Source organism: Onychomys torridus, chromosome 15 (genome assembly GCF_903995425.1).
Source record: "Onychomys torridus chromosome 15, mOncTor1.1, whole genome shotgun sequence".
NCBI lineage: Eukaryota > Metazoa > Chordata > Mammalia > Rodentia > Cricetidae > Onychomys > Onychomys torridus.
Genome location: NC_050457.1, coordinates 35,731,603 through 35,757,359, shown reverse-complemented (window position 1 = coordinate 35,757,359; position 25,757 = coordinate 35,731,603). Strand labels below are relative to the sequence as shown.

Below are 25,757 nucleotides of genomic sequence, written 5' to 3'. Positions count from 1 at the left end.
TTTGTCTAACTTTGTGGGGCTGTTGGAACAAGCAAGGAATTCCACATTCCTCCGTCCAAGAGACCAAGCTTAGATCCAGCCCCTCGCAGAACTGGCATGTGCTTAGATTCTGTTGAGCTGGAGATCCATGTTGAGATTAAGATTCTCCCTGGGATGAACCCAGCTGTGGTCCACAGAGATCTCGGAGAACGGATGAATCTCCAGACTGCCATTCTCACGGAACATGGCAGCTGGCAACCCAGCTGCCCTCCTTCCTGAGATCCTTTTCAGACATTCATTCTGGGCAAAGCAGCAATAAAGTGATTCCTAGAACAGTGAGTGGCAAGATGTTCCTCTCTTCTTCCTTTTTCCTTTCCTCCTTACCCCTCCCTCATCTCTTCCTCCCTCCCCACTTCTCTTCTCCCTTCATCCTTCCTTTCCTTCCTATCAAATAGTTACAAGCCAGTGTGGGAGGCAGAGGCAGGCAGTTCACTGAGTTCGATGCCAGCCTGGTCTACAAAGCAAGTTCCAGGACAGCCAGGGCTACACAGAGAAACCGTGTAATTAGAAAAACATCCAAGTGGTGGCTATGACCATTAGAGGGGAAAGAAAAGACTAATGAACAAGAAAATGAAACAATTTGTGAATCTGAGGTATCCAAGCAAATTAATTTTTGCATACTATTTTCATAAAATTACATGCTCTGTCTGGTCTGGTTACTTTAGATTGATCCTGATTTTGTACTGTCTTTTTTTTTTTTTTTTTTTTTTTTTTGGTTTCTTGAGACAGGGTTTCTCTGTGTAGCTTTGCACCTTTCCTGGAACTCACTTGGTAGCCCAGGCTGGCCTCGAACTCACAGAGATCTGCCTGGCTCTGCTTCCCGAGTGCTGGGATTACAGGCATGCGCCACAACCGCCCGGCTTGATTGTACTTTCTATATAAATTTCTTCAGAGAACAAAGAACAGAAAATGATGTTATTAACAAATAAGATTTATTATAAAATTATGATAAGTAAAACAAGAAATAGCTCAACAGTTTAGAAAGGAGAGTCTAGGAAACACTCAGACTTGCATGGGCTTACTGTATAATTTAGGTGACAGTGTACATTGGTGGAGAGGACAGAGGTATTTAATAAATATATATTGACAAATTGGCTGCATACAGTGGCCAAATTCAAATGCAGCCAGACTCCCTACCACCCATAAACACAATCCAGATGGATTAGAGATGAGATGTAACAAGCAAAATGTAACAGTCTGAAAAGAAAATATTCACTCATGTTCTTATAATCTTCAGGACTTGTGGAAGAAGGAAAAGCTAGAAACTGTGGAGGAAATATCTTATTAAATTCAATTATATAAATTAAAAATTTCCATAGTACATATTATCAATCAAAATTCAAAGACTAGGTGTACACTGGCAGAGTTTTTTTGTTTTTAATTTTTAGTTAATTAACTATTTTTTTTTTTTGAGACATGATCTTAACATATAACCTAGGCTGGCCTTGAACTAGTGATCTGCTTGCCTCAACCTCCTGACTGTGTGGATTACATGTCTGTTCTGCCGTACCTAGCAGGAACAGTTATTTTAATTTGTCAAAGTGAAAGATCAATAATAGGTTAACTAAATAACAAATCAACCAGCGAGACACAACAATGTAAGAAGGAAAAGGAAATATAAGTATATAAGCAAATCCCAAGAGAGCAAACACAAACTAAACAAACACGCGAAAGATGATTTCACAGTTAGTCAGATGCACGTTTATGTGACACTGGAAGCTACTTGCTGCGCATTAAGTTAGTGATAATGACTAAAGGAATAAATGCATCATCATTTTTGTGACCATCATCATCCTTTTCCTCCTCCGCATCATCGTTAATAAGGGCCTGACTACACAGCTCAGGAAGCCCAGGCTAGCCTTCCATTCTGCTGTTCACTTACGCCAGTCCCAAGTAGATCAATTTTCATTACTCATCTTTGTTCTTCAGTATGAAAGTTCCCCTATAAAACATGCCCAGAAGCAGAATTACTTGGTCACAGGTACAAACATCTTGACATTTGTTAAATGTTGCCAATTTTATTACCCAAGTTGATACAAATAGTATGAGATTTCTTCCCCTCTCCTCCCCGCCAGCAAGTACAGCCTTACCACCTCGGCCTCCCATGTGGAGCTTTATGGCTTCTGCCTCAGGACTGAGCACCTATCTAGGCACTAGAACGCTTGGGTTCCAGCTCTCGTTCTTTTATTAGCTGTGGGATCTGGCTAAGAGACTTAGCCACTACTCAAGACTGTTTGAAGACAATCTTAGGAAAGGAAATCAGAGATGGAAGTTTGCTAAGTTGCCCTCAAGGCCTGTACTTCAGCCTTCCAAGACATAGGATTGCAGGCTTACACCACTATGCCTGGCTTCCTTCTCTGCCACATCGAGACAGCGCCTCTCCATTTCTGTTTTCTAATATTTAAAATTATGGATGTGTATTGAATTTCATCAAATGCTTCTGTACCAATTAATATGATTATATGATTTTTCTTCTTTAACAAGCTAGTTTGGGAGACTCTATTGGTTTGTAAGTATTGACCTAGACTTATATTTCTAGAAGAAACCCAACTTGATTATGATATATATATATCTTCTTTTGCATTTATATTCATGAGGACAGTTGATATATGCAGGGATTTAAAATATTATCTTTATCTGGTACTGATGTTAATGTAATTCTAGTTAATAAATACAACAGCTAAGAAGTATTTCCTTCTTTTTTCTTTTTAAAATAAATCATATAAAATTAGTGCTAATTATTCCTTAAACATGAGTAGAGGGGCTAGAGAGATAGCTAAGTGATTAAGAACACTTGTTGCTCTTCCAAAGACCCTGAGTTTGGCTCTCAGGATCCAAATGGTAGCCCACAATCCTCTCTGTAACTCCAGTTTCAGAAGATCTGACACCCTCTTCTAACCTGGGGCACCAAGCATGCGCATGATGCACATTCAGTAAAAACACTCATACACATAAAATAAATTCAAATAACCGACAAATAAATTAATTGTAGAAATTAGTAAGACCATCTAGGGCTGAATGTACGCCTCTTTAGAAAATTTTAAATTATGAGTTTAATTTCCTAAATAGTTATAGTAATATTAAAATTGTCTGTTTCCTACTAGAAGAATTTATGGTAGCTTACATTAAAATTGTTTATTAACAGCTATTAATTGTACATATGCCTGATGTTCACTGTAGCATATTCATATCCTTGGTTTATTCCTGTTAGGACCAGTGATGGAGGTATTCCCTCTTTGTGGGGCTATCCATTAGTATATATAGTTTCTTCTTAGCAGTGCTTTCATATTGTTAATCCTGGTGTTCTGCCTAGAGAACACAAATTTTCAGGGGGGTTCTTTTGTCTATGTCTGTTGGCATCCTGTGTTGAACATCTCCTTCAGCCCCAGTCCTGGGATATACAAGGCAAAAAGACAATTCAGAGAACTCTCCACCATGCCAATCCTCAGATCCCAGGACTTAGCCAATCTGTCATTTTCTTTTTGTTTTCCAGAGTTATTTTTCATCATATCCAGAGTTTGTAGCTGTATTTAGAAATAATATAGGGGGAAATACAACCATGCTGTCCTCTCAAGAGCCAAATTTTCTGGTCTGAAGGACTATGATAGTTATATTTCCCCGACATCCATTTCTGCTAAAGTAACTATCTCTTTCTAGACACTTGTTGTAACTACAGGTGGCCAGAGAGAGAGGATGCAGTCTCCAAAGACATTGTTGTGCAGTCATGAGGATCTGAGTAGGGTACCTGAAACATGCTTAAGAAAATCAGATGTGATATTTTCTGCTTGTAATCTTAGCCCTGGGAAGATGGAGACAGGCAGGTACTTGGGGCTCACTGGTCAGTCAGGTTAGCCTACTGGGTAAGTTAAAAATTCCAGTGAGAAGCCCTGTCTAAAAAATAAAATGGATAGGACTTTAGGAATTACACCTGAGGTTGACTTCTGGCTTCTACAAGCATGTGCACACACATATAACTACTTGGCCATTCCGACAAAAATACTGGAAACGAACCACCCATAATAAGAAGTGAAGTAAGATGCTGAAGGTCTGTGTCCAACACCTATGTATAGAGAAATGTAAGGGATACTACATGGGCCACAGACAAGATACCTCCAGTATTACATGGCCAGTCCAAAAGAATTTCAATAGTGTTGTTCATCTCAAAAGACCATCTCTGAGAAGATAAAGCATTGTAGCCTGGATTTAAAGATGCACAAACAGCTCACCTTCACTGTCACAGCATTCTAGGATAGAAGGGTCCTCTCGAATCACAGCAGTCAGTGCGTTGACATCTCCATTAGATGCTGCCTGATACACCATGGTCAAGTCGACTTCCTCAGATGAGTCACCTTCGCAAATCAAACAGACACTCTGTTAGTGTGTGGAGTGAATTCACTCAAAGAATAACACAGTCCAAATTGTCACCCACACAAGTGATTCACTAACCCTCCCACCCCAGTGCATCCAGGCAGAGGCTGAGTCAGCCTGGCCACATACTCCCTGGACACTTCTGAGGAAAAGTGGGCCACTGTGGGCCATTTGCAACATCACTGTGTGTTGACAAGGAGCCTTGAGGTTAGACGCCCTTGTGTTCTGACTCTTCAGGCATTCGGATTTCCCAAAATTAGAGCCAAGAGGGAAAAAGGCCCTCCTCTTGCTTCCAGTCTACTCTTCAAGATCTGAAACATGCTACGTGGTCTCTCTTTTGTTTCTTGTTTAGAGGCAGGGTCTCGTGTTGTCCAGGTTGGCCTTGAATTTTCTATATAGCTGAGGTTGACCTTGGATTTCTGATCCTCTTACACCCACCTCTTGAGTGCTGGCATTGCAGATGTGGCTACCATGCCTGGTTTTATGCACTTGTTGGGGATTGAAAGCACGTGCTTGCTAGGTAAGCCTTCTACTAACTGAGCTACATCCACAGGCCCATAGGGGCTCAGTTCACTGGTCTTTGGGGAAGCATTATGCTCCTTCTTTATCTTCCAGAGATGCTCCACACCTTTACCTGCCCTGATCTTTGCTGACTCTATCTCCAGATGCCCTTACCCTCTTGCTGCATGTGGGAGGCACTGGAAGCCTGGGAAAGGGGATGATGGGGTTACCCTTTCCTCAACCAGCTTTCCTCATGTGGAGCTGGCTCTCACTTAACCTGTCCACCACCCTTGTCTTTCCGCTGTTAAATTGGGTGATTGCTCTTCGCTGGTCTCCATCTAGTGCATTTGTATTTGGACCTTTTGCCTCATCTTGCATTTTGGTCCTTTCCTAAAAGCCTGTTCCTTTTCTTTTCTTTCTTTCTCTTACTTTCATAACAAGATTTCTCTGTGTAGCCCTGGCTGTCCTGGATCTCGCTCCGTAGACCGGGCTGGCCTGGAACTCAGAGATCCACCTGCCTCTCTGCCTCTGCCTCCCAAGTGTTGGGATTAAAGACGTGTGTTATAACAGCTCAGCTAAGTCTGTTCATTTTCAACCACCTGGGTTTGCATAGATGCTATTTCGAGAAGAACTAAGGTTGTATGAAACTGCTTTAAATGAGGTAGCCACCTGTTTACCTCTGCACCTTTGTGAAGAATTGATTCAACAGATTTTACTGCCGAGGGTGGCAACAGACTGTGGGTCAGGTTGGTCCAGGATGCACAGAGAAGGCTAGGAAGTAAGTTCTCCTGTGGAGACCCCTGGAGGGAAGCTGTACCAAGCCCCTCTATTACAGTTCTCCAAGTGTAACTGATGTTCAGAGAAAAAATATCCACCAGTTTTAAAGTTGTGTTTTCTTCTAATGTGGACTCAAGTCTCCAGTTTGGCTTTTCAGTTCTTTGACCTTTAGCTGGCATGAGACTAAAGTTTTGGTTTAGTTTCTCTGTCCCAGTATTTCTGAGAAACCATTAATGATTTTTCACCAGTTAACCAGTTCTAGGGCAAGCTTGTTACTGAGAACCTTGCTTATGACAGCATTGTTTTGTAAAGGGAGCGACTGCTTTCTAACTGGTCCGTGTTTGGTTTTGTGTTTTGTATTTTGAAGCAGGCTCCTCTGCTCATTTGCATGCCAGGTGAAGGGTGTCTGGGACAAATACCACTTGTGTATGGTCAGTTTGATGACTTTGGAGCCAGATGCCATTGGCACAAGCCATGCTTGTGCTAACCGGCTGCATGCAAATGTGGGCCAGTCACCCTCACCTTGCTTAGTTTCCTTATCTGTAAAATGGAAGTGATCTTGATGACATTGACAATCACTTCCTTTAGAAAGTTGTAGAGGATGACACTGTGTTAATATTAATCCTGTGTGCCTAGGAACAGCCTGGCATTTAGTAAACATTTTATAATTTTTGCTCCACTTAAAAAATTTAGCTTATTTAGACAGCATTAGATATCTGAGACATGTTTAAAAGGGGCCCTTGTTGATGATAGCTATTAAGAAGCCATCTACAGGGTGGGGATTTAGCTCAGTGGTAGAGTGCTTGCCTAGCAAGCGCAAGGCCCTGGGTTCGATCCTCAGTTCAAAAAAAAAAAAAAGAAGCCATCTATTGCTTAGAATCCATTACAAATCCTCACATAAGTCTGGAATTTTGTTATGATGATTTCCAGTGTCTCTGGGCATAAGAACTAGGGCCCCAACTTAAAAGATGAACCTACTTTCAGCTATACATTCAAAGATGCTGATATGGTACCTCGGAAGGAGGAGCCTGACTGAGTCAAGGAGCTACTAAAGGTGACAGCAGAACCGTGGAGCTGGCTGGTTGTTTTTGTTTTGAGATATGGTATCACTGTGTAGCCCCTGCTGGCCTACAACTCATTACATAGACCAGACTGGTCTCAAACGTATGGGTGATCCTCCTACCTCTGTCTCCCCTGTGCTGAGATTACGGGTGAATGGCATCACACCAGATTCAACTGTGGGTTTTTATAGACTGTGTGCTGTATGATTACATGTTTACACGCCGTTCATGATGGAGCGCGATAAGAGACAGACAGCACCTTCATCACGATGTGGAACCACAGAGCCTCCTAGAATTAGGATTCCCCAAAATAATTGGTCAGAGGGATTTGAATATCACATCTAATGTGTGACATATGTGAATCTGTAAAATGCCTACGGGGACTCATCGGAAGGTGGCTGCCTTTCCCATTGCTCTACCTCCTCTCACCCTGATGCTAGCTTTACTCTGAATACTCTCGGATGGTCCCCAACGCACCCCCTCCCCCCCATTTCAGCCAAACAGCTATTTCAGTGCTTTGACTGTGTCCTGATCTACAGACACAGCACGTGACCTGGAACAAAGCTATTAAGAATTTACATCATCGTGGCCAAGGTGACATATTGAGAGGGCTGTGACCCGATCAGTTTGTGAAAAGCAAACATAATCTAGCTGGGATGGTTGAGAGCCCTGCTCTCTTTCCATTTCCCCACCTATGGATTGGGAAGCTTGTGGTCAGCTTCTGAATGGAAAGAAAGCCTGTCTAAGAAGAATGAAGAAAAACCAGCCGAGAACTGCTGGGTGAAGGAAAGAGTGGAGGCCTCTCGACATCACTTACACACCCGAGTCATCACACCTCAGGACAACAGCATCTCTAGAACATTTACGTGTGCTAATACATTCCTTTTATTTGTTTGTTCTTGGGCTTGTCATTTTGTATTATCTTGTGTTTTATACGCTTTAGTTTTCTTTTCAGTCTGTGAGAGAGTTCTAAGCACAGAACAGGAGGTATTAGATGGATATTAGCTCCACAGGAATTAATGTTTAATGACGAGGAGGAACTCAGCTGATAACTGATTATAACCACATTGAGAGAGGTGTCAGGGCCCTTCTGTTCTTCACAGATCAGTGTCGTACTGAGATCTCTAGCCTGTGGGTTAAGTATGACTGGAGGAGACTGGAAATAGAGGAGGGGGGCCAGAATGAAATGCAGTGGATTTCACTTGTGCCTCGTGAATAGTTCAGGAAAGTAAGTGGGTTTGTTCTGGAGATAATTCCATGAGGTCAAGATCATGGTCTAGATAGTTTGCACACACAATATACAATTTACAATTTTTAAACACTTCTAACTGTCCAGTTCCATGGCCTCAAGGCATTCAAAGCATCACACAACCACTACCACCACCCTCTCCAAGCCCTTTTCGTTTTTCCAAAACTCTGTACCCATTAAACAGTAACCCCCATGTTTTCCTTTCTAGGCCCCAGAAAGCACTACTCTACTTTCAGTGTCTGTAAATCTGACTCTTAGTGTTTTTTCATATGTGTCGAATCAATAGTATTTGTCTCTTTGTGACTAGATTGTTTCACTTAGCAGAATGTTTGTGAGGCTCATTCATGAAGGCGTATGTGTCCAATTTTCCTACCTTTTGAATGTTGAGTGATATTTTTTCCTATATATGAACCAACCATACTGTATTTATCTCTCGATGGACACGTGGTTTTTCTTTGTCTTTCTCTAGGCTATTGTGAGTTACGCTGCAGTGAACAGGTGTGCACAAATTGCCTTGATATTCTGCTTTCACCTTTTTTGGGGTATACCTTCAAAAGTAGAACTGCTAGATCATGTGATTATACTGTTTTCATGTTCTTTCTTTTTTTTTTTTTTTTTTTTTCCGAGACAGTATTTCTTTGAGTAGTCCTAGAACTCACTCTGTAGACCAGGCTGGCCTGGAACTCACAGAGATTCACCTGCCTCTGCCTCTGGAGAACTGGGATTAAAGGCTTGGCTTAAGTTCAGTTTTTAACAATCCGCCGCCATATCATTTGTGTTGGTTAGTTTTACGTCAACTTGACCCAAGCTAGAGTCATTTGGGAAGAGGGACTTTTAATTGAGAAAATGCCTCCGTAAGACTGGCTTATAGGCAAATCTATGGGGCATTTTCTTGATTGATGATTGATGAGGAAGTACCCAGCCCACTGTGGGTGGTGTCACCCCTGTGCATGTGGTCCTTCATTATATAAGAAAGCAGATTAAGCAAGCCATGGGAGCAAGCAGTAAGCCACGCTCCTCTATGGTCTCTCTTCCAGTTCCTGCCTCCAGGTTCCTGCCCTGACTTCCCTCCGTGATGGGTTGTGACCTGAGAATTATAAAATAAATACTTTCTTCAAGTTGCTTTTGGTTGTGGTGTTTTATCAGAGCAGAAGAGACCCACTACTGAGACACTATTTTTTTCAAGGCAGCTTTATCATTTTATATCACCATATCTGCTACGGGTTCTAATTTCTCACATCTGTTTGCACTTATTTACTGTGTGTGACAGTGCAATACTTAACAGCCATCCTTTCAAGTAGGAAGCGGTCTTTAGTTGTGGTTTTGAATTACTTTTCCCTAATGATGGGCAATGTTGAACATCTTTTTCATGTTTCCCTCTATTTTTGGAGGAATTGTAGAGGAATGCTTTTCAGAATCCTTTGTTCACTTTGGAAGACTTGTTGTTTTGTGGTGTTGGCTTGTAGGGATATATGAAGAACTCTATTATTGACAGAAACTCCCGTATCAGATATCTGATGCACTAACATCTTCTCATACTCTATGGCTTTCCTGTTTGCACTGTTAATAGTACCTCACAATCCAATTTGTCTGTTTCTTTTTTGTTGGCAGTGCATTTGATATCATATCCAGGAAAGCATTGCCAAATCCATTGCGAGATGCTTCTTCTTTGGGCTTTTTTCTAAGAGTTTTATGGTTCTCGGCATTATGATTGGGTCTTTGATATGCTATAAGGTGGGAATCTCAGCTCTTTCTCTCCTGTGATTATCTAGTTTCTCAAGCGTTATATTTTGGAGACCATTACTGAGTGATCTTAGCACCCTTCTTAAAAATTAGCTGACTGTAGATGTATGGGATCATTTCTGAACTCTCAGTTTTATTCCATTGATCCATATGACTACCTTCATTATTGCAGCTTTATAATAACTTCTAAAATCAGGAAAAGTAAGGCCTCCCTCTAATTTTGTTTTTCTTCTCTAAAACTGTCTGAAATGTCTGGGAGTTCATTGAGATTCCATGTGAAGTTTTAGAATGAACTCTCCCATTTCTGTAAAAATGTCATTGAGTTTTGACAGAGGTTGTACCCAATCTACAAACTTCTCTGGAAAGCAGTGACATCTTAATATGATTTTCTAACTTAGGAAGCACAGGATATCTTTTCACTTATTGGCAACTGCTTTAATTTACTTCAATAACTCATTGTGGTTTGGGGTATGCAAATCTTTTGCCTTCTGGGTTAAGTTTATCCCTAAGTACTTTATTCTTTTGTTACTATTGTGAATAGCATTGCGTTCAAAGGGCTTTTATGCAAACACTTCTACAATGAACTTGTTCTGTGACTCTAAGCAGTTAGAAGAAACAGTGCATCAGTGACAGGAAAAATTATCTGGGCTATTAGAGCTTGACAGAGCTATTCTAGGCCACATCCAGAGGTAACAAGCATCTTGTTATTGAAGATGGGTAGCCTTGGCTAGAAGGCCATTTAGAAAGTATGCTTAAAAGGACATCGGAGTGAATGAAGCACAGACACAGGGCAAGGGAAGACCCACAAGGCTGATTAAAATGAGCCTCAGTGTTTGTTCAGCTTAGGCTATGTTATGAAACTAGTGATTAGGAACTGGAAGGCACTTCCCTAGAGGCTGTGTAGAAATGCCCAGTCCAAACCATGGTGAGTGGAGACCCCAGGCTGAACCTTGCAGTTGGTAAGAAGAATTTCTGCAGAGATGAGAAAAGATGTTGCAGAAATAACAAGTACGAAGGAAAGAATGATAGATAGTCCTTTGGAATCTAAAATGGGGGCCGAAGTGTTTTTGGTTTTTGTTTTTTTCACAAAAGGTCACAAACCCACTTAACATCTTCCAGTAACTCTACACAATTAGACAATACCCATCCCTGTCTTTTCTTTCTGTATCTTCCTATGTATGTATGTATCTATCTTTAATCATCTACCTATTTAGCTCCATGAATTCATCATATGACTATTGTTCTTCCCAGGCAGCAAGTTTTTAATGCTTCTTTCCTCTCCGCATGAAGCCTAAACAGAGAGACTTACACACAGCTGCATATAGATCGAGTCTAGAATTCACACAGAGGGAGAGACCAACAGTAGAGGAAATGAGAGAGACATGGCTTGAAGGACTAGGAAGCACCATGTGAAGAAATGTTGACTGTTGGCTGTATGTTCTAAAACATTTCAGGTGTGTATATACATGAAATACAGAACGGACCAGAAGAGCACAATAAAAAAGTTGAGTGTCTTGGACATGTTCTGAACCTAATTTTATATTTTCCAGACTCTCTATAGTGAATTTACTTTGTTTATGCTCATCAAAGTTAACCAAGCTTTTTTCCCTCTTAAGTGTTGGTGAGAGATGGGGCTTGCTACTTTACATTAGTATTTTACTACTAAAAGGACAGACAGCTTCGTATGGTGATCATGTTAATAGTTTGAATAGAAGTGCCTCCCTGAAAGGTTCTTGTATTAGGGGACTGATAATCAGTGGGTGGTACCATTTTGGGAGGTTCTGAGAGCATTAGGAGGGTCTAGCTAGAGGATGTCATGCTGGGGGGATCCTTGGGGGGTCTCTTGTTCCAGGCCCCTCTGGGATTCTTCATGATGCTTCCTTACTGTGGTGATGGGAATTGTCCTGCTTCACCATGCTTTGCCTGCACAAAGGACTCAACCCTCTGCTACAGAGTCAAAGGGAATCTTTCCTCCTTCAAGGTGCCTTTGAGTACTTGGTCAGAGCTATGCAAGCTTCAATCATTCAATAAGTAAGGGAAGGTTATAGCTATGCAAATGCTTCAATAATACAAGTAAGGGAAGGTTATAGCTATGTAAATATTTCAGTCATTCAACAAGTAAGGAAGGTTATAGCTATGTAAATGTTTCAGTCATTCAACAAGTAAAGTAAGGTTATAGCTATGTAAATGTTTCAGTCATTCAACATTTAAGGGAAGGATATAGCCAAGTAAATGCCTTGACAATACAACGCATAAGGAAACAGTCCCTGGAAAATTCTCTGAAAACCAAAGAACTGTGTTTCTAAAATTCTGACCTTCTAATATTAAATGTATGCTATAGAGAACATAAAGAAAATATTTCTTGATTTATACACAGACAGGAAAGGTTGGCAAAGGGTAAAGCCATCTAAGAGGTTACTTCTGAGGTCATGATTGATTTCTGGGGTTTGTTCAAAGGGAACTTTGGGTTTACTCAGGGGGTGACTAATGCCAAAGCAGTTACTGTGAAAAGAAAATAAAGGTAAAAATTGTAATGCTCAAGGAAAACAAAAGTGTGCGGAAGCAGTACTTTTCGGCTATGTGAACTGTCTCCAGCCGGCAGTAAGAATGAATGCCTCAGACATCGGGTGCTCAGAAACTGTAACTTCTGTGGAATCCAGTAAATTGTGAACTTACAGAAAATCTGACCTTTATAAATACTCTGGTAGGTAAAACAAAATAAAACAGATAACTATTTTAAATGATTAATCTTTACCTAAAAAAATGTAAGGATTGGCAGATAGTTTTGATCTTTTTCTTTTTCCCTTTCTTTCTCTTTCTTTCTTTCTTTCTTTCTTTCTTTCTTTCTTTCTTCCTTCCTTCCTTCCTTTTTTCTTTCTTTCTTTCTTTCTCCCTCTCTCTCTCCCTCCTTCCCTCCCTCCCTCTCTCTTAATTTCTTTCTTTCTTTCCTTTCTTCTTTCTTTTTGTTTTGTTTTCTTTTCTTTTTTGAGACAGGGTTTCTCTGTGTAACAGCCCTGGTTGTCCTGGAACTCACTCTGTAGCGCAGGCTGGCCTTGAACTCACAGAGATCTGTCTGCCTCTGCCTCTCAAGAGCTGGGATTAAAGGCGTGCATGTCTTATTAGAAATTGTTTATTTGATCCTCAGGGCATAGTGCTGACCCTAGGACTTCAGGTATACAGCTCGCTCACTCACTCTTAGCAAAGTTTTGGGTGCTCTGAGCTTCCCAGATCTTACATAGGTGCAGATTCTATTTTTAGGGTTTCAATGATGGCTGTGCCTTTGGGTCACTGTGGGGCTCTTAGGAAAGCCATGGCTTGCACTTGTTCCTGAGTTCAGTTTGTTGACATTGCTTCGAGGTTAGACTAACACCTGTTGAAGGGCCAGGCCAGTGTGAAGGTCGTTTTAGTTTTCAGAGTCACACGGCCTTCAGTTTATTCTATTCTGAGGATCCCTGGGTGGTGGAATGTTGGAATTCATTCTGAGCATTTACGGAGGGATCTGCAGATCTCAGATTATTCTTTCAAATAGGATTGATTTCCTCTGGAGAACTGATGTATACTCATGGACTCTGCATCTCCTATAGATAGCAACAGCCTGGTCGCAAAAGGGCAGAGTCTCCATCCTTTAAAATGACATAATCCAGTGGGAAGACAGTGGTGATTGAGACAGCCTTGGGCTATTATGACAGGGCAGTAACATCATTTAAAGGGATGTTTCACAGGACGGTCTCCTGATATAGATTACTCTCTCTTTCCACAGTTATCCTGGGTGCTACGGAACAGCAGAGAAATTACATTTTGGGGCAACCTAGAAGGACCTAACTATTCATAAAGAAGAAAGGCCTTTGCACCTTTCAGGAGGTACCAGGCTTTCGCAGCACCATAATGGCTCCATGTGACAACATTGCCACCCGCTGGTGAGGAAGAATCTTTATGGTCCCTGACTGGGCTCTGGGCCAGGGGAACGCCGATGCTGTTGAATACAATTCAGAGCCAGTTTAAAGTGCTCTGCAATACAGGAACAAGTCAAGATGCCTCTCTAGAAGATACTTCTTTTCTTATTTTTGGGTATTTATTTATTGGCTAATTAAATGATTACTTAATTTTTAAAAGAGAGCCTTGCTTGTTGTGCATCCTTGACTGGTCGGGAACTCCTGCTGAAGACTGGCTTCAGATGTCCAGCAGTCCTCTCCCCTCTTTCTAATGAGTGCTGGGATTACAGGCATGCTCCACCATGCCTAGGGGTTGGACGTCGTGGTTTCTGTTTTGAGACTGGATCTCGATAAATTGTCCAGGTTTGCCTTGAACTCACTGGCTTTGAACTGCTGGTGATTCTCCTGCCTCAGTCTACCTCGTGTTGAGATTATGTGAATACACTGCCATTCCCAACTTAGAAAAAATTCATAGCATGCCTTGTCTAATTCTTAAAAAGATGTGTTTTTTTTTTTAAATTATAGAACCTTTAAAGTGGGATAATTGTATTTATTGATCAATTTAGGGTTCATTTTTCCAAATGCGGATGGGTTTATCACCTGTTGAATTCTTGTGGACCTCTTAATGGTAATATATTACATTAATCCTTTGTTAATTAGACATATATTGATTTTACATTCATTTTTATAAAGGGTGGTGTTAGCCTGGCTAGCTTCAGAAACTAAAAAATAGGTTAGCATTATGTTGATTCTCCTATTGTTTTTCTGAAACAACTATGTGACTGTTTTTATCATTTTCATTTTCTCAAAGTTGTAGGTGATAGAGTCTGGCTTTTTACCATATCTTGGGAGCTCTGGGAGGGGTGAGAAGTGGTAAAAGAAGCAGGATTTGAATCGACTGGGAAGGAGCAGAATCGGTTAAACACACAGCTGCTCTGAAATGCCGGGGAAGAGAGTTCGGCATCGTTTCCTGTAGGCCCAGAATGAATCTGGTGGGCACAAACCACAAGAGAGATTTTTGAAGAACCAGAGACATAGAAGGGTCATGTTGTGGACTAGTGCTTTCCCACCTCAGCCGGTATCTCAGTAGGTTCTGATCAAGCACATCCTGGTGATGCCCTTGAGCAGACGGCTCGCCTCGCCATTTCCTTTTCTGATTGATATTCTATGTATCTACCTAACATCTGTAGAAAGACAATATTGGGTCACCTATCATTACATGAACAAATCAAATCAAGTTGACAATGAAGATTCACCATTGAAGATGTCTACAAGGGATTGACATACAATAGCTTTTCATCATTGGGATAATTATTAGGTTACTTACTTGCTTCATAAAACCAATGAATAAAACCTTACTTGGTGTATAATCATCCTCCATAGGACCTTATTAGAATACACAGTTGTTTGGGTTATAGGACTTTTCATTTATTAAAGAAAAAATTCCTAAATTTTAAAAACTATGCGTGAGAGTGGTGTTTGATACATTGATTATATATTTGCTGATTTTATAGCATATTCTCTCCAAATTGGCAATCTGAAGAGGAGCAGACATAAGAAGTGAAGGATTATGGTTTATAACCTTTGGGCTAGAGTTGGCCAAGGTGGAAGATGGCAGCTTCTTTAAGCAGTTTTAGAAGGCATGTCCTTGGCACTGTAAGAGTTGAATCCACTCTCAACTCTCACGTACTGTGGGCATGTAGCTTAAGCAAAGCTGGCTTAAACCATCACATCAGAGCTCTAAGCATACAATTTCAAGATACTGAAAAAGGGACAGCAGAAACCCTTTCTTAATCTGAATTTCTTTCTGAAAACTAAGCAAGTTATTGTGTATCATTGTGAGTCCAGAATTCTACTGGTAAAACAAGCAAGTTATATGGCTCAGAGGTTAAGAGCACTGGCTGCTCTTCCAAAGGTCCTGAGTTCAATTCCCAGCAACTACATGGTGGCTCACAACCATCTATATTGAAATCTGGTGCCTTCTTCTGACCTGCAGGCATACATGTAGGCAGAATATTGTATACATAATAAAATAAATAAATAAATCTTTAAGAAAAAAACAAAACCAAGCAAGTTAAAGACATCCCTAGACTTCAACCTGGACTGCACATTAGGATTGCCTTGGAGGTTTGCAACAAAAACAAAACAAAAAAGAAACAAAGAAAACAACCAATGTCTGAGTCCTGTTCCTGGACATTTTGATTTTATTGACCTGTCGTTTTACATTAGTTTACTTTTTCATTTAAAAATTTTCAAATTCCCGATAAAAGAAACTATATACACAAAGGTAATCAGCATTAAAATGTTGGTGATGGTGTCTGGACAGACGGATCAGTGATTAAGAGCACTGGCTGCTCTTACAAAGGACCCAGGTTCGATTCCCAGCACCCATAGGGCAGCTCACAACTGTCTCTAACTCCAGTCTTGGGGATCTGATGCCCTCTTCTGGCCTCCAAGGACAAACAGACACACAGGTGGGGTGCAGACATACATGCGAACAAAATGTCCATACGCATATAAATAAATACAATTTTTAAAAATTTGGTGTCTTACAGATTCTTCTTACATCCCCACTCCTTCCTAGGAACCCTTACTTCTACCTATTACATGATGTTGCAGGAGAGGAAGGAGGGTGTTAGCAGGAGGTGGGCTTGGAGGCGGGGATCTTGCTGGATCAGAGTGTGTAGTCACAAGCATCTATTAGGTCCATCTTCCTCTGCCACTGAGACTCTGAACTCTCTTTGGTTCTCCATCTTCAACTCCAAATAAACAAGACTGAAGTCCTATGTCAGGCATTTTAAATGGGAACAGAAAAGTTAAGGGATTGTCCTAAGGAGCAAGCAAGGGGTTCATAGGTCCTAACAGATGGGAGGCCACAAGGCAAGGGACATGAGAAAGAAAATCTGGGGAAGTGCTACTTCCTGAAATCAGTGTGACCCTCAGAGGTTAGGACAGTGACCTGTCTGAAGTTGAAGCCAGAACTTCTGTCAGCCACAAGGGCAGGGCCAATTGACTAGATTGGAAACATAGATCCCACATTTCTCTTGCGTGATATCACCTCTAGAGGATTTGAGAAACTGACTGAAATTCTCTGAGCTCCTGTGTGGGTTTGACTAACACTGAGGCCATACTTTAAAAGGTGTTTAGATTATTTTTATTAGTGTGTGTGCGCGCGCGTGCGCATGTGTGCATGCATGTGTGCGTGTGCGTGTGCGTGTGTGTGTGTGTAAGATGTGCATATGTGAGTAAGGGGGTATGGGTGTGACGGTCAGAGAACAGCTTTTGGGATTGGTTTCTGTCCTTTCATTGTGGATTTCTCAGATCAAACTCAGGCTGTCAGGGTTTTTCAGCAAGGGTTTACCCACTGGGCAATCTTCACTGCAACTATTTTGATGTTGAAATAAACAACAGCTAACAGTTTGGAGCATATGTTATTTATAAAAGTATAACCGTGTTAATAAAAATAGTTTGTGGAGTTTTTCTGTTTTCCATATAAACAAGATAATATAATACCAGATTATAAACAAGTTACCACGTCAAAATATTTCAAAATATTGCTTGTAAAAATATGGCTGAAATGTGAATGACTGAACTCAAAAACAGCTAATTTGATAATTTACTTATTATTAGACATTTAAATACTGTTTTTCGCCTCAGCCTCAAGGATACTGCATATATTAATAATACTCTTCATAAACTCATACTACAGAGAAAGGAGTCTAGTATATCGTTTTTAACAGTCATTTCTTTTATTGTTCCTAAGAGGTTTTTCATCTTTGTGGACATTTATGAATTAGCTATCTACTGTTGAACTTGACCTCTTACTACTTCCAGGCATCGGTCTGCGGGAAGAGCTTCATGTGTGGTAGGGACCCTCCCCCTCCCCCTTAGCAATGCTGCAGCCATTGTTAGCCATTCATTGGACACTCAGGTTCTCAGTCTGGCTTTGCTAAGTTTCCCTTTGGGTTTAGGAACAGGCTTTTCAGCATTTATATCGTCAAAATCAATGCATACTGCATTTAAAAACTTTTATCATTGCATTTGTGATTACAAAGGTCTTCCTTGTTGAACTTTATACTGACTTATTTGTAAATGTTTCACTCTGCTTAACATGATGTTTTAAAATGTATTTTTGCATAATGGACTTGAGCCAACTCGTCAATTATTGGGTAATTCATCTTTCCCCACTAATTTATAATGACTACCTGGTCAGATACTAAATCATCAGCAGTTTCAAGGAGGGTCCTCATAAGCCCTTGCTGCGGAACTATGGTGTGGGAAGCAGGGACCCCTTAGGACTATCCTCTCTGCAGTGATTCATGCATGAGTTTGGCGATGCAGTCGGTGCCCGCCCCACCCACATTTCAGGCTCTCACGGGTGTTTCACGGTAAAGGTTCTTAGCCTTTTGTTGTTGCTGTTTCTTGTACAGTTTTGAGATTCTAACTTTTGGGAGCACTTTTGAAGACATCAGAATGCAAAGCCAATGTCAGTGAAAACTACCTCACAAGTATTCCCGCAGACCACCTCCCAATCACAGCAGGGCACCCACTGCCCCACTGCTACTGCGGGGCTCACAGCATCTTTTGAGGACCCTGTCACTGTCTTAGTAATATCTGCAATTATGAAAAACCCTCACATAATGCTTGGTCTAGGCCAGGCACTGTGATAAGCACTCTATACATCTAATCATTTAATGCTCACTTTAGGAAGTGGGGACTGCAATTACTTTCATTTTGTGGGTGAAGGAACCCAGATTCAGAGTGAGTAGGTGACGTAGTCAACATTGCATGGGTGAAACTCAACTGAAGGCTGGTAGGCCCAGATTCTACCCTCTGACCTGTAACTGCCCTGGCACTGTGGTCTCTAATCGCCCTCTTACCAGCATGCAAAGACCCCATGCAATCCACTGAACTTTGACCTTACTGTGATTCAGGATAGACTCTCCACATGCCCACATTCCATTCTGTCTTACATCAGCCTATTCCCATTCTGCACCTTTGTACAAGCTGTGTGACTGGCCCAGAAGCATCATCGCGTTAGAGTTTAGACTCACTGTAGCAAAAATACATCTCACAGTCAGCCCAAAGTTGGAAGCACAGCAGTGATATTGATCACACAGCCAGGGAAGGTGGTGAAGCTTGTGTCAGGAACACAACAGTGTGTGTGAGAGAGGATTTTCTTAAAATGTGAAGATGGATGCCAAAATGATCAAGAAATGAACAATTCATGCAGAAAGAGAGTGATACTCTTTAAAAAAAATTGTATTTTCTAAGCTTACTCTAAACTGGTGAATACACACACACACACACACACACACACACACACACACACACAGAGAGAGAGAGAGAGAGAGAGAGAGAGAGAGAGAGAGAAGCATTAATGGACCATTTGAATTTGTAAACACAAAATTGAAAATTACATTCTACTGGATAAATCCAGTAATAAACGAATTCGTTGCTATTAAAAGACAGGACATAAAGACACTTTGGTTTGTGGATATGTATCCTCCCACTGTAGACAAAGGGTAATGAGGTAAGACCAGTAGCAACATTCTGAGATCTACCAGTGGCCTGAGGAGGTTTGTTTTCTTCTGCTATGGTTTTCAGCACCAACCAATTGAAAACAGGTGCGCTGTCATGAATCTGTGACAGAGGAGAAGACAGCTTGAACTTGGGGAGATGGCTTGTCCAAAGACCTCAGATGAGTCATTTGTAATAGTCATCTTTCCAAGTCATCGTTATGGGCTGCGGTGCTCCAAGGGCTTTGCATGAGCTACTTCATTAAATCTTGATAAAAAATCTTAAGGGGATTGTTGTAACTATCTTGCTAAGTCCCCACAGCCCACAGTAGCACTTACTAAGCAATTACCATGGGCCAGACACAGCTCCAGGTACGCTGATTGTATTAACCAATTCGACCTTTATATCACACCTTTTTAGCAGCAGCATCTTGACTTACAAGGTGAGAAGAGCTGGGGGCCCAGACATTAAACTGTATGAGGCGCCCTTATAATCGGAGTAGTCGGTGTGGCTTCAGTGACCATCCTTCCGTGTTTCAGTCCTCACATTAAAGAGGGAGAGTGTGGGGTTATATGCTCATTAAGTTAACTTCCAACTCCAAAAGTGTCATTATTACTTACAGAGAGTGCATGACTGTGCTACCATACCCCACACATAAACAAACACAAAGAAGAAACAAAAGAGTGGGCAAGGATATCTCATTTAACTAAAACAAATCAATATTGAAGGAGATTTCTTCTATGAAATACCCAAATATTATAAAACTATAATTATTAGAATAATAAGGGTCTGCCTCAAAACTACAGTAATTACTAAGGCAATATAAAGCTGAGAAATTTGGATGGTACCCAAGTGTTGTAACAGCAGTTTTAGGATCCATCTTTAAATTGTTCTAGGACCATCAGAAAGTAGATCCCTTTGCATCTGTCTCAGTTCCTCGCTATGTTCAATGGTCCCTACCCATCGGCCTGCTTATGTCCAAAGCCTGGGACAATGTTTTCACATAACATTACATAAGCAAAGACTAAGAGCACAATCTCAGGTGGATTTAGATGCCCCTCTCACCGATTTGAAAACCAAGATCTTAAAAAACAGCTGTGAGTTCTGATTCAAGGTGTGGTCTCAGTGACAAAACTGACAGGACCGCATCCCACCAGTGCTGGGGATGTCGTTCTGTATGCTGTGAATGTGATGCTCTGATTGATTGATAAATAAAATGCCGACTGGCCAGTAGCCAGGCAGGAAGTATAGAATAGGCAGGATAAGCCGAGAAGAGAATTCTGGGAAGTGGAAGGCTGAGTCAGGAAATGCTGCCAGCCGCCGCCACCATGAGAAGTGAGATGTAAAGTACCGGTAAGCCACAAGCCACGTGGCAACTTACAGATTAATAGAAACGGATTAATTTAAGATATAAGAACCAGATAGCAAGAAGCCTGCCACGGCCATACAGTTTATAAGTAATATAAGTCTCTGTGTGTTGATTTGGGTCTGAGCGGCTGGAGACTGGGAGGGAATGGAGAAAACTCCAGCTACAAACCAGGGAAGGGCCAGGTTGAAAAGATTCTTCTTTGTCAGGGGGCTGTGTCATGTGCTTTTGTTTATAGCACCCCGGGTCTCTGAACTGTCTTCTGGAGAAATGTTAACTTGTTGCTACACAGAACAATTTGAGAGGGGGGGCTCAGAATCTGAAGGGGGGCTGGGAAGCTGAAGGGGGGCTCGGAAGCTGAAGGGGGGCTCGGAAGCTGAAGGGGGCTAGGAAGCTGAGGGGGTGCAGAAGCAAATCTTCCAGCCACCACAGGCTTCCGATGTTCCCCTTCCAGTGCTTTCTCACTCTTTGAGCCCCTCCTCCTCTCCCCGTTCTTTGCTCCACAGACCAGCCTCCACGGAGAATGTTTCACCCCATCCTGGAAGAGCCTGGGCTGCCGCTATGAGCTGAGGTTTCTTGGACCATCTCTCTGCAGAGCCCAGCCCAGGGGCAGCAAATGAGAGGAGGAAGAAGCGAGCTCTGCTAAGATCTCCAACTTTCTTAGCCTCCTAGTGCTACCTATCAGCAAAAGATTGGTGGGGTGGACTGGTAGCATAGAGAAGGGGCCGGGACATGTAGCCTGAGTTAGCAAGGCTGCTCGGTCCTTGTCTTGTTGGCTCAGGCAGTCATACAACCCTGGGTAGAGCAAACACAGAGTCTATCTCAGGGTCTGTGGCAAGGATTAAACGAGATGGTCGGAATGAAGATTTTTGCCACAATGCCTGAGACAGGAAATGGAGCTCTAGCTCTTACTGTAAATGTTAATAGAGGTTAACAGCCTTGGCTGGATTGGTTCTCTCTGGAAGCTGATACCCATGAGTGCTGTAGAACCAACCATCTTGCTACTGAGGAGCTGGGAACAGGCTGGGGTAAGGCTATGAAGAACAAATTTCTTCACTAGATAAGGTAATAACTACATTGTTGGCCTGTGATTACTCTTGTATTGCTTTGGGTTTCTTTTCAAGGGAATTCGGCAGCAGAGATAGAGCAGGACACCTATATCTTTTTCTGACCTCCCAGTGTACATCCCCAAGCGTGCATATATCACCTCTACACAAGAGATTATTTTCAAATAAAAAGCTAAAAACTGATTGGAGCCCTTGCCTGCTATGTGTATATATTTTATGTCCTGAGGGCACATTAGAAATGGAAATGCTTCCTGTGCAGAATGACTTCTCCTTCCGCAATATAACCAATGGCACAGAACAGTCTTTTCTAATGACCAAGTGCTAGCCTCAATTTTCACAAACAAAAACAAATGAAGGATACTTAATAGCGCGCGCGCGCACACACACACACACACACACACACACACACCCCTCTGTTAGAGTTAATCGTGGGGTGAAACTCTCATGACTTTAAAAGGCAAATCAGAACATCTGAAACACAGATCGTTCATGACTCAATAGAATCAGCAGACACAGCACTAAATGCTCCACAGGCTTTCAGAGAATTCCGAGCACACTCAGCATGTGACAACCGCTGGAAGCAGTCTTTCTGTGAGATGGCGGCTAGCCCAGCCACATGCCCCTTTTCACAGAAACTCTAGCCTCCCTGCCTCAGATCTTTGCCTTCTCACCTTGGCCCTTATTTTGTGGGTGGGTAAGATGTTGGTTTCACCAAAATAACAGCTAGAAGTGTAGTGGTTTTCTTTTCTTTTAGGTGGCAAAACGGTGTCCCCACAGAGGGGAACTCCATAGGCAAGAAGGGACCTACAGAGACGCTCTGTGCTGCAACACAGTGGAATTGATGAAGAGAAGATGGAGAACTCACAGTGTGGCAATCCAGTTCAGTTCTGCCTGCGTTGAGGCTTAGGCATCTGAAATGGATCTGGGAATGTCATGAGAAACAACAGAGTCGATACCAGAGACGTGGCTCCCCAAGCTGGGGTTCTTCAGTCCCTGGATACCATTCCCAGACTCCAACCCCTAGCAACAGATCTGTCCTGGGGTGAAGAATGCAACCTCTATCTTCACTCTCCTTGTGTCCAGCACTCAGTCATGCCTTGTTAAGGGGTGACCGGTAGTTGTTGGGCAAATATCTGCCACACGCTCCCTTCTGTTCACCCCCATTAAAGGTGCTGGGAAGGGTGAAGGAAGGGGATGCTCAGGTTGCTGGAGCTGGGATCTCCTGGCATCCTAACGGATACAAGCCTTGGCCGTCTCCGGGATGGACAGTCTCTCATAACCTGTCTCCAGAGCTGGCTGATAGGAAGAAGTGGGCAGAACAGAGAAGGAAGCAGAAGCAGCCTTGGTCTTGAGTGGCCCAGAACTTGGGTATGGTGGTATTGTGTTCCCCAAAATATTGTGCACCCTAATAAATTTGTCTGGGGTCAGAGAACAGACAGCCACTAGATATAGAGCCAAAAATGGTGGCTAGAAAATGGGTCAGAGCAAGCCATAGCAGAAGCTGGGTGGTGGTAGTGCACGCCTTTAATCCCAGCACTTGGGAGGCAGAGCCAGCCGGATCTCTGTGAGTTCAAGTTCAAGTTCCACATTGGAAACAGCCAGGCATGGTGACACACATCTTTAATCCCAGAAAGCGAGCCTTTAATCCCAGGGAGTGGGGGCAGAAAGAGAAAGATTATATAAGGCGTGAAGACCAGAAACTAGCAACATTTGGCTGGTTAAGCATTCAGGCTTTGGAGCAGCACAGTTTAGCTGAGATTCATGTGGATGAGGACTCAGAAGCTTCCAGTCTGAGGAAATAAGACCAACTGAGGAACTGGCGAGGTGAGGTAGCTGTGGCTTGTTCTGTGTCTCTGATCTTCCAGCATTCACCCCAATAACTGGCCTCAGGTTTGTTTTTATTAATAAGACTTTTAAGATTCCTAGTACACTTGGGCAAAGTGATTCTTCTTCCATCCCTCTTTCCCTCTGTTCTTCTTTCTTAAGCCAGAGAGGGACAAGGCTGAGCATCAACTCAGAGGCAGCAGAGACTCCGATTCTAATCCTGTGGGTAGCGATTTGCAATGTACTCACTCCCTTTCACCTGAACCGTCATGGATCAGAACACCAACCTCCAATTCAGTCTTTCAGCCTGAAACCACCAACCGTACCCAAATGAGTACTCCTCTTCACTGCCTCCTCCGCCTGCCCTCCCTTCTCTCGCCCTCAGAGCCTTTCAAATTTGCTTATTCCTCCTCTGGAGGCTTCTGACTGTGGCCCTGCAGTTTTAACTTTTGCTTTTTCAGCAAAATACAAGCTTCTTTGTTTGCCCTTACCATTTTACATGAGAAGTTGAGTGCTAAAGTCAGCACATTTGTGTGTTGATCTAAAATACCACGGGATTAACAGCTTGATTGTAAAACAAAGTGGTTCATCATGTAATTTTTTGTTGTTGTTGATGCCTTAACTTTCCTGTTAGGTTTTATGGCTGCCTAATAAAACAACATTCTGTGGCAAAAAAAGGGCAGGGATTTGAAGAGAAACAGACTTAGCTAGAATCCCAGCTTTGCTGTTCTACTCTGTGGTCGTGTTGGGTTAGGTCACAAGCTTCTGAATTCTGCTGATAAAGGGGAATAAAAGAAAGAAGCAGAGAGTAGAATTCTATGACTTGGCCTAGGTGTAGTTCTTAGCACAGGAGGCTAAGTGCTCAGTAGACATCAGCTCTCCCACTGTGTTATCCACACACAATGCCTGTTCAAAGTAGGCACCAAAGAGATGTTCTCTCTTACACACCAACTTTCCAAATACCATAAATAAGAATGGATTTTTACCCAAAACCATGTTATGTTATGACTTTGCCTTAGGTCTTAGTTTGGTTTTCTAGCATTGGGCTGAACACCATAACCAAGAGCAACTTGAGGTAGGAAGGGTTTATGTCATCTTTGTAGCTTGGAGTCCATCCTGAAAGGAATTCAGAGCAGGAGCTCAAAGCAACCTCGAGGTAGGAACTGAAGCAGAGACCATGGAGAAAGGCCACTTAGTGGCTTGCTCTCTATGGCTCTCCACCTGCTTTCTTACACAACCCAGGACCACCTGCCTAAGGCATGGCTCTGCCCACAGAGGGCTGGGCCTTCCCACATCAACAATTAAGAAAATGCCTCCACAGACTTGCTATAAGCCTATATGACAGAGTGTCATTTTCTTAGCTGAGGTTCCCTCTTACCTGACGACCCCAGCTTGAGTCAGGCTGACAAAACACTACCCAGCACATCTGCTTTCCGAGAGGTCTCATTTGATGTAGCTCTAGAGATGTGTTCATGTCCTAACTCCTGGAACCTCTGATTATTGCTCTATGTGGTGCATGCACGCGTGCACGTGCATAGACACACCACACACACACACACACACACACACACACACACACACGCACCTTAGATATGAAACACTGGGGTTAAGTCACAGATTATGAGGCATTTCCCCTGCACTGTCTAGAGCAGGAGTTTGAGACCTTGCACCATGGACTACATACACAGAGGAGATGCGTACACACAGTCTGACAGAGAAGAGGCAAAGGTGGAAGTAATGACAGCCTGAAAGTGGACGAGGCAAGAATGATGCTGCCTTGAAAGTTCTAGAAGGAGTATATGCTCCTGCTGACCTTTTGATTTCACACGGGTCTTCCAGAACTGTGGGAGAGAAGATTCCATTGTCATAAGTGCCCCATGGACGGTGCTTCATTGCAGTAGCTTAAGGATACTTGTTAACTGTACTACCCTGAGCAGTAGACCAGGCCTTCCCTCTCATCCTGACCACAATGCTTCTACAAGAGACCCAGGCTGTGAGGAGCCTGCAGTCCCGAGATGACTGCACACAACCCACTCAGCCTCATCAGATCCGTTTCCCCACAGAACTGCAATAGGACCTGGCCTCCTCACTGTGGCCGACACCGGGGCTGACTAACCAGGACAAAGGAGGCCATGGAGAGTGGCTGTGCTGTGTCTCCTGTTTTCTCTCTGAGGCCCGGGATCCCATCAGGCACAGCAAAGCTTTTCTTTCTACAAGTTGTGGCAGAGGTGGAAATGCAGATTCCCCTCAGTTTGGGAGCATGTCGAGTGGGGCAGGAACCTCTGTGGTTCTGTAGTAAGTCATTTTACT

General features: G+C 42.5%; 1 protein-coding gene across 4 annotated transcripts in view; it reads right to left on the bottom strand.

The window, feature by feature from the left end:
- Ankrd55 (ankyrin repeat domain 55) overlaps positions 1 to 25,757 on the bottom strand; it is a 96,517-nt gene that overhangs the window by 66,492 nt on the left and 4,268 nt on the right. For all 4 annotated transcript variants that reach the window (XM_036207185.1, XM_036207186.1, XM_036207187.1 and 1 more), the window contains exon 3: positions 4,266 to 4,388. In XM_036207185.1, coding sequence (XP_036063078.1) covers positions 4,266 to 4,388 — 123 coding nt within the window. The remainder of the gene's footprint in view (positions 1 to 4,265; positions 4,389 to 25,757) is intronic.